Source organism: Symsagittifera roscoffensis, chromosome 1 (assembly GCF_963678635.1).
Source record: "Symsagittifera roscoffensis chromosome 1, txSymRosc1.1, whole genome shotgun sequence".
Lineage (NCBI taxonomy): Eukaryota > Metazoa > Xenacoelomorpha > Acoela > Convolutidae > Symsagittifera > Symsagittifera roscoffensis.
In genome coordinates, this window is record NC_087062.1 from 85,733,930 (window position 1) to 85,743,966 (window position 10,037).

General features: G+C 36.8%; 1 protein-coding gene across 1 annotated transcript; it reads left to right on the forward strand.

Annotated features, from left to right (window-relative positions):
• Window positions 1-5,827: 5,827 nt before the first annotated feature.
• Window positions 5,828-7,411, forward strand: LOC134857144 (uncharacterized). The gene has a single exon (XM_063873520.1). It carries the CDS (start codon window positions 5,959-5,961, stop codon window positions 7,375-7,377), a length of 1,419 nt encoding a protein of 472 aa, XP_063729590.1. The 5' UTR covers window positions 5,828-5,958; the 3' UTR covers window positions 7,378-7,411.
• Window positions 7,412-10,037: the final 2,626 nt, after the last annotated feature.

The following is a 10,037-nucleotide window of genomic DNA, read 5'->3' on the forward strand; positions in this document are numbered from 1 at the left end:
TCTTGGAAAAAAAATGTTTTCCGGTTGGTTGAAATATTTTGGTTTTTTTCACGTTTTTGACCAAAAAGCGTTTAAATTCCATTTTTCATGTCGCGTCCAAACTTGGTGCATATTTTGTTAAGCGAAGATGAGTTGACAAGGATCACACTTGTGACGTTGGAAAGATATGGGGAGGCTTTGGTTGACCTCACTAAACTTGACGCTGCTTCTTTTATAAAGCCAGGGTATAATCATTTTTACTTGATTATATTTCCAACCAATCAGTTAGTTTCAATCTGCTAGAGATTCACTGGGGGGTGGATGGCTGACTGTAACCAAAAAAATTAATTGATTTAAAAGTGGATCCAATTTGTTTTACGTGGTCGCGATATGGCTTTCCCAAATATGACCTGGCATTCAAAATTAAATCAGTCGAAAAAAAGTTGCAGCAAAAATGTATAAAATATCAACTATCCGAATACTTAATCCTTAGCTTTAATGCAAGAAAGTTTTTCCTAATGACAAATTGCCAAATTCTGACATAGCTGAGAAAGCTAACCAATGACAACCATTGCTCATGTTTACCTTTGCTTCTATCTATGTGCCAATGAATGATTAACTTTGTTGCGATTGGCTTAATAACTATTTTTTGAACATAAGTTGTACGGGGCAAAATCACAAATTTCAAATGCACGAATTCAAATATTCTACACTAATATGCTGCTGCTATAAATAATTATGAATAAATTATTTTCGGAATCCAATACCATAATCTACTAAATCTAACTACTGTGATTTGATTAGTTTAGCTTGTGAATATATCAAATTTGTAAAGAAAAATCCTTAAATTGCAAATTTGAGAATCGTTTGTAAAAGTAGTTATCAATACGGGGTTGATTGCAATGTAAATAACTTGTATCCCTGCATGTAAATGTGCTTCTTCCTTAAATGAACTTCAACTTTCTGTATATTGAAAATCTTGCGCACAGATGTTCAATTTAAAGAGAAAAAATGCGATACTTTCAGTGTATTTTGATTGAGTTTGGTTAAATATTTTAAATTTTGTTTCTATAAATAATGTGTTCAGTATTTCTATAAATAAAAAATGTCAGATACAAGTTGATAAATTGATTTAATTTTTTTATATTGTACGTACAAATTGCAGAATGTCTTAATTTATGTGCAATAAAATCTTGCATTAGTTTCTGGAGTTTTGAAGGTAAAATTAACCAGTCGCTTATTCGATTTGAGAAAGTATAATAACGCACCATAAGTCTTTTGTAAAAACTACTAATATTTACAAATTACAACGATAGCGGCCATAAATTAAAGTGAAATCTTATATATTAATTGAAAGTCTTAATACGCTATGGATGCAACGTCTGTCAAGCTCAACGTTTAAGAAGGCTTAGATCATAACGTTTAAGAATCATTCAGAGCAACCATCGAGCTTAATATGTATGCGGCGTTAACGGAAGAACTTTATAGAACTTTCAATCATTCTTAAGTTTTTAAAACAAGTTGAACTCAAGGCTAGACAGTAGTTGCCCAATTTTTGTACTAAGTTATGCGTTTGCAGTATATTTAAGTCTGAGCGAAATCAACTAAAAACAACAACCTCCAATATTAGAGAATCCATTTTTTAGCAAACCGATTCGCTCTGAAATAACTTTAAATGTTTCAAAGTTTTATAACTTGAAAACCTAGCTTAGAAAAACTTAATTTTTCGAGACTTTATTCGCTCTATGAAACGACGCGCTATGAAAATTTCCTCGCTTGACTAGCCTGCTAAGGAAAATTAAATTTTTCGCTTTAAGGCCAGCTATTTGTTTCTTCGCAATTCAAAAGTTGAAGATATTTGAAAAAACAAGTCGGTTTTTTTTAGTTTCCTTGCGTTCATTACTCTTTCGCCTTTGTGTAAAAAAAATTGAATTCAATCGACCATTGAGCGCATTTGGCTCAGAGATGACTCATATGTTTGTGAAGACAACGGCTGTCTTTTTGTAAACTGGAAATTTTTCAGACTCTCGCCCGTTTGTTTAAATGATAATGAATGAAGTAATTTATCTTTATGAAGGTCTTGTGGCAGATTTTTTTTGATTTTTCTTTCGTTAGGTTAAGCTTATGACTTTTTAAAAGGCGAAGCATTCCAAGTTTTCAAAGAATATTACCCTGCTATATTTTTTGCTAGAAATTCGAAAGAAAAATGTTCAAAAAATAGATTTTTTCGGTTTTCTTGTTCATTGATTTTTTTTGTCCAATGTTGGCGGTCTTTATTTGTTGACCAATTTTGATCGTGTTTTTTTTTCTACTTGTATGAGTGCCATTTATAAATCAAATTTGGGAAGTGATTTACTTTCAAGATTTTTTGCGGATTTGTTTTTGCTTTTTTTTGTAAAAACTGCTATCAAAGATATGTAAAAAAAAACATTTTTTTTCAATTGTTAAGTGATAAACTGCTTAATTTGAGCTTTGGTACCGCGAAGACCAGTGGAAAGTTTCCTGTAGAGGATTTTAAAAAGTTAACTGATTGAATTTGAGGTTCCAGTTTATAAGGCTTTGCTTTCTAGAAGATGAATTTTATCATTATGCGCTCAGCTTAATCAGGTTTTTTTGAATTAGGTTTTAAAAACTTGTGTGAAAAATGACCTAGTATTTTGAATAATAATTGTTTTTCGGTTCAATGAGTTCTATTTCCTTTGTTTTCTAAATTATCTATAAAAGCTAATTTGATACTTTTAGTTAAATACAATCAAAATCAAGTATTTTTGTAGGAACTCATTGAAAAATACCTATATTCTTGTGCCAAAAACAATTTGAGCAGTATTAATTTATTGGGTGAGTTCTTTTGAAGTGTTGAAAGCAATTAATTATTCACATAATCTGAAAGTAAAAATTTTACTAGCTACCGGGGTATCTATTTCAAATAAAAGTCACAAAAAGTAGCTAAAACCAAAGTAAAAAGCAATTAAAAAGTATTTTGAACTTAGTCATATGGATGGCTAAGTTACTGGACATTGACAGCCACTAATTGGAAAAACAATTGGTACAACATAATAAAAATAGTTTCGGTCAAAGCATAATTTATCAATCATAAATAACCGTCTTAGTGTTACAGTAACAAATCATAAAGCAACAAATAACTCATTTAGGAATTGATGAATCTACCAAATTATTACAAGACTCTGAAAAATGATTTATTTAGACTACAATTCTTTGAATTTCAGCAATCACAAAATCAAAGTAGAATGAATCTTCTTTTTTTTTAATCAAACAGCTCGGAGCCCTTGCCCTGAGCTTGATTTTTTATTTAACGAACATATATAAACAGCGACCATTGTAAACTTGGTCTTTTTCGAAACACTCTCCTGCTCGAATTTTGTACACATTATCACAAAGGCGGTTTTCGGAATAATTTTGGGCCTCGTTGACTATAAAATGATTTTTAAAAGAGAAGTGAACGATTTGGCCTGCAAGGGTGTTTAACTTCTGGGGGTGATGCACTTTTAAAAAATCAGCAACTACTACTCCGCCCAAATGCGCTGCGATCTATAATTATGATTTGTTTTTATAGAACATTTCTTTTACACGGTAAGGAAAACAGCAATGATATCAAGGAATAAGGTAAGGATAATTGATTTGCTTATTTGAAATATTCTCAGTCAAGTTTGAATCCGCTCTTCTTTGACATGGAGGATTTGAGGGCAAGGAAACTGTGAAAAAAATTATTCGTTTACCGCTTAATTTGTTCAATTACCTGCCAACACGTCTTCAATTTGTTTGTTTTGCTCGTTATTAAGCTCACTATCTAGATCAGACCATTCTCCTTGTCCTTGAGTATTCGAATTTTGTTCAAAATCTTTCAATTAGACTATCCAAAATGATGATCTCTCTAACAGCTAGCAGTGTAAAAGCAAGTTTTGCTGCTTTTGCTCCCAATTCATGTTGTACATCAATGTCGACACAACCGATAGAAGAAAAACCACTTTCAATTCCCGCAGAACGTGGTGACAAATTCAGATTTTTCTCTGCCACTTGTCCCAGTTTTTCATCAAACTGCCCGTAATGGCTTGTGATTTGATAGAACAGCCACCAGGCGGGAAAATTGTTTGATCAACTCTGGAGCGTCATGTATTTTGACAAAGCATTCCTTTGCCGACTTGCGTCCCTTTTTGTGCTTATTTTTGGTTCCGAAAAATTTATAGCGATGAAAACTTTCAAAAAGAAGCCAATTCAAGTGCAGAATGAATAACAGGACTGCTCGTATCAGGGTGAAGCCAAGAATGTTCTGACTGCCTCCTAAGGTCAATTCACTAATTGGCATGTCTCAATTCAATTTGGAATTAAATCACCGCTTACGTCGCGCGTTAATTTTCCCAAATTGAAAATAGGAACAAAAGTTTCAAAAAAGTACAAACAACAAATTGAAAATGATACCACACTGTATTACCTGCTTTTTTGATTCAAGTTACGAGCTTTTTGTTCCGATTTTTGAAGAAAACGGAATATTTAAGTTCGGTGTTGTTTTTTTTAGTCAATTAATTTTTGCCGATCGAAATAACAGTTTTCAATAAACATTTTTTAATACCCCATTGAAGATATCTTTTCCTGAGTTCAAATTTAAAAAGATAATTTATCTCCAGTTTTTTTTGTAAAGTCCTGGTGGTTTGAAATTTGCCGAATTGGCCATGTCTGGACTAAATTATTGCGCTTAGAGGAGTTTATCCTTAATGCTGAGAGCGTAACGCAACTTATTTATGCGTGGCGAGCTATCCCGCAGAACAAAATCGTTCCGAATTGAATTGAGGCTAGCTAATTGGTCGTATTAATTTCGTTACACTTTGTTATTGTCCAAAAATTATGTTTTCAATATTTTTTACGCTAGCTACTGCCCACTCATTAATTGGTCTGGTCTGAACAATTATACTTTCTGTTTATCACTTGAAATTTGAATATGATAAATTTAGCATCTTCAACCTAGTTCAAAAACGTCCCATATTTTGCGGATTTCTAAAATTTCAAGCATGATGAAATTCGTTTAAAAATCCAATTTTTTCAAGGTTTGAAAATTGAAATCGTAGCATTACGAGGCCAAACTTTGTATTTTGTGAATTGCAAGCGGATTCCCCAACAAAGACGCTCCCTTTATTCTTCTTTTGATCTTTTTATTCTCTTTGACCGTTCCGACAAAATTGTAACATGTTTAGAGACTTGTCTCTGGATTCCAGGAACATAGAGACACAAAATTGTGCGCCTATCCAGTGCACAGTTCTACCTCGTAATGATAAATATTAAAACTGTTGGTTCGATTAAAAAAGAAACACTTTCATTGTAAATTAATACTTTTCGTGACTAGCATTCTTAAACGTTATCTAAACCAGTAAACGTTTCTTAACTTAATATGTGACCCTCAACTATGCAAACTTCAAGGAAACGTGACCTAAAATCAGGTATCGTTAAGTAGTATCAAATAGGAAGTGAAGGGAATTAACCGGAAAGAAGCCGTTCGCCACTGTGCTCCCGTCAATTTTTCTGCGATAATAATTAAAGAATTTGCAGTTTTGTTGATAGAGAAATGGGTGTCATTCTCGACAAAGACTCCAGCGTCTTTTTTTCATTAAGATAGACCTAAAGAGCTCGTTAGTTCGATTTTCACTTCATGAAAAAAAATTCAAGTAATTAATCCGCCAAAACAGATTTCTACCACTGATCAAAATGATAATCGTGCGTCAAAATTCAACGGCTGACAACTGTAAGTCATTGAAATTAGCCAGGCGCTTTTGATCGCTTTGTACAGATGAAGTTTTATACTTTCTTCATTTCTCAAGAGCTTCGTGCCTTTTTCTGTGTTCAATTTTCATTACAGTATCAAAAACTTCTAGTTGTAGTGTTCGTGTTAAACTATACCAATACAAAATAAAATCGTTTAAGATGCGTGCTTCGTAAAGTTATACTGCTGTAAAGCGAATTGTAAGCAAAATGTTAGCTTCTGAGGTTGTCTCTAGCAACCGAGATATTTTAAACCCGCTTAAATCCACTGGAAAGCAACTACTTTCGGATATTGTCACAAGACATCAAGAATGCAATGTACTCCAGACAACCGAACAAGCTGGCGACGTCTTGGACCTTCTGGACTCTCAGTTCTACGAAGTACTCCACACATGCGAAGAATCCCATCTGGGACTCTTGAAAACATATCTGGAAGGAAAGCTGGTTCTGGAACTTCAAGACAGGCAAGACCTCAACGCAATCAATGCTCGAAACATTTTAAGTTACTTTGACAAGCTATCAACTGTCACAGACCGAAGAAAGTGTCTGGAAATATGTGCCTGTCTTATCAACGGCGAGAGTTCCGTTCCCTGGTTAAGAGAATCGGAGGCCGATGACGTCATAAAACGGCCAATGACTACAGAAAGCCGACCGACCACCTCTCGTGTCAAGACACCTCTCGGATCTACACGTAGTCAGGCCACAAACAGATCGCAGTTCAGTTTGCGACGAGAAAAGTCGGCAATTTTAGACGCGTACGAGACAACATACGACCGGCAATTTCATCGTCCCCTGACTGCAACGTGCATTACACGACCACTCTCGGCTTACCCGAGTGCTGCCGACGAACTGGGTGACTTGCGAAAGCATTACACCTCTTCGTACAGTACACAGTTTTACGAGAAAGAGCCGAGCAAAATGGAGCCAATTCGTTCGGGTTCTGGCAGTGGAAACCGACGGAACAATCCACACCCCTTGAGGCCATTTATGATGTACCAGTTGCCTAGAAGCCAGCCTTTTGGCCTGATGATTCCACAAACTCCCGATTTCGGAGACCGGAAAGTTCAGTCGGCAATCCGAGCTAAAACTTCGTCTTCGTATTTCCATAATTACCTAGGGTTGCCGCCTGGTGTTAACATCAAATCTGCATTCAACGCGGAGCGAGAGCCAAAAAGTGAGCAAAACATGCGACTTCAGAGGTCAAACAGCTGCTTCGAGACGACCACAGGTCGTGTTTTTCGAAACCCTGAGTCGCCTCAGCATCTGAGACAGGAAAACTACACGAGACATGGGTGCAACAAAAACTTGGAAAAAGTTGCCGGATCCATTGTTCCGACTGCAAGTCAGAGGCTGCTGTTACATCCGATACGCGGTCATGCCACGACATACGAATCGGAGTTCGTGCCGAGGCCCATTCCGAAGCTCATTCCGACTCGTTGGCCAAAACCGAAAGAGGAAATATACGGCGGAATCGACAAAGTCCCGACAGAGTTAGCTGAAAAGAAGTTTGTTGTGAACAAAAGTGAGATTTTGAACTGGGCAAAAGAAAATAACGAAGAATCGAAGAAAGAAACTGAAATTACCAAAGAAAACGGCGAGGAGCAACTTGTGAACGATGAACAATTATAAATAAATTTACAAAAATACAATATTTGTGCTGGCACGTGTTTTAAATCTGAAAACTATACCGCTTGAAAAATTAGGTCGCTATGCAGGGGCAGATCTAGGATTTTCTCGAGGGGAGGGGGGGCGGATTTTCAAAAATTTTGTGGACCTTTTTTTTTAGGTCGAGCAAATTGATTTTTCCAGCTCTTCCAAATCACTAAAAAAACCTGTTTTGGCCAAAATTTACGCGCTGCAGGCAAAATTTCGAAGAAAAAACAGGTAAAAAAAGGCGTTTGTAAGCAATTTTTGGACAATTTTGACCAAAAATTGCATTTTTTTGGAGCGCGCTCTCCCCTAAAAATTTGTATACATTGGCGCCGAAGGTGCCTTTAGAAATATTTTAGCGTCAGTCAGGCAAAAATGGATATCTCAAAATAGTATAAAGGGGGACCCTTTGGGTCGGCAGGGGGTCGAATCTCAGCCCCTGTCGCTATGCATTTTTTATTGTCAACAGAAATTTAAGCGCTCTGGCTGTCAATGCTGGAAAAGTTTGAACAAATGCGTCCTCAACCCATCCATTTCTTAAATCGTTCGAGCTTTCTCACCTTTTTTTCTAATGTTCAAGCTTTTTTTACTGTAGCGAATTGGGGGCCAAAAACCGCAATTTTTTCCTGAAGGAGCCTCTTCGTGTTAACTTTGAGATTGGAGCACATGCCAGGAAAAACGCAATTTTTGGTCAATCAAAAGGGAAAAGTTTGTTGGGCTTTGAAGAACAGAATTCGGCTAGTAAACAGTGTCGCAAGCTATACACTAAAACGGCGAAGCTTTACCGAAAACTTCATAACGATTACAGAGTGTGAAAGAATAGGCGCGCTGAGTATTGAAAAAAGTAGAAAAATGTTGTCGGCATAATCAAAGAAAAATCAAACAGTCTTTTTTCATTTGAAGCAAAGTCTTAAAAATTTTGAAGTTCGCGTACGATTTTTGTTAATCCAAAAACATAACTGCCAAATTTTTTCTAAACTGAAAAAACCATAAGGTAAGTAGCAATAGTCTCGGAGATAAATTGCATTTTGTCACCACCTCAATCAAAGTATAGATATTTACACCAATAAACCAATATAAATTTAGATTCCAGGTATGAAATCATATGATAAGCATCTTTATCTTATGGAGGTCAACGAGGAGGAAGATTTTTGTTGGAGGTCAACATCTTATCGAGGAGGAAGATTTTTGTTATGTTTGAACCATCTAACACGCCCAATGAGCAGCTCGGTAGACACTACATGCATTCTCAACCTTGAGACATATCATCGACTGGTTCGATGTAACATATGTCAGATGTTGGAAGCCATATTTCGTTGAGTTGAAGCAAAGCAGAGTAGAGCACACAGATGCGGATAATGTCTTCCCACGGTTTTTTTGCGAGGTACGTTTGAACATTAGAAAAGGGAGGAGTTTCTTGAACTTTCCGACAAGTGTACTTCATCTGGCAAAGAATGATTACTTCCGCCTACTTCTGCATAGAGTATACCGCATAGACACTAGAAGCTAATTCCATGTCGAGTAAGATTCCCAATCTGTCTAGCAGCAACGATTGATCTCCAGCCTTCAGCTTTTCGGGTAGGATGCCATACGGCCAGCACATCTACCATGTTTTAATTTCCTAAGAGCTTGCAAATTAGCCTCTAGGCATTGAAATAAGGAGCGCTCTCCTAGTGGAGGGACCTCAAAGAGCAGATTACTGAGTCACTCAAACTCAATATTGCAAACTCATGAGCTGCCTTGCAAAGTGCTCGACCCAAGCCCTTGTCTTATCACCATAAAAGAGTGCTTGTTCATAAGCGTCATTCAGAGAAAAACTTGGTGGTTTTTTTTCGATTTGTTAGCTTATCTTCAACAGCCCGGTATCATTGGGAGAAACGTCAGCACATAATCTCGGCTTTCATCGTGCTTTTATGGTTTTCCGCGATGGCCAGACCCTGCCTCTCAAACTCAAAAATCAACAAGACCAACACCTTAACGGCAATTCTGAAATATCTTCCGGCGATGCCGGCCAAACAATCTGATGAATGTCTGGCCATGAATAATTTGAATGTTTTTGACGAGGCCACTTTTTGAACAACTGAGATTTTTGAGGCATCTGAGAACTAAGTCGCTCCCTTTTTTGGGTTTTGCTCTTTGCTGGAGTCCTCTTTGCTCTTTGCTGGAGTCGGGGAGGGGAAGATTTTTGACATGTTTGAACCATCTAACACGCCCAGTGTGCAGCTCCGTAGACACTACATGCTTTCTCAACCTTGAGACATATCATCGACTGGTTCGATGTAACATATGTCAGATGTTGGAAGCCATATTTCGTTGACTTGAAGCAAAGCAGAGTAGAGCACACAGATGCAGATAAGGTCTTCCCACGTTTTTTTTTGAGAGGTACGTTTAAACATTAGAAAACGGAGGAGTTTCTTGAATTTTCCGACAAGTGTACTTCATCTGGCGAAGATGGGTACTTGCGCCTACTTCTGCATAAAGTAGATCTCATAGATCCAGAAGCTAATTCCATATCAAGCAAGATTTCATCGGTGTCTAGCAGAAACGATTGATCTCCAGCGTTCAGTTTTTCGGGAAGTGATTGATCTCCAGCTTTCAGCTTTTCGGGAACCATGTTTTAATTTCCTACGAGCTTGCAA

Coding starts and splice junctions, on each gene's coding strand:
- LOC134857144 (XM_063873520.1), top strand. CDS start 5,959: ATGTTAGCTTCTGAGGTTGTCTCTAGCAACCGAGATATTTTAAACCCG.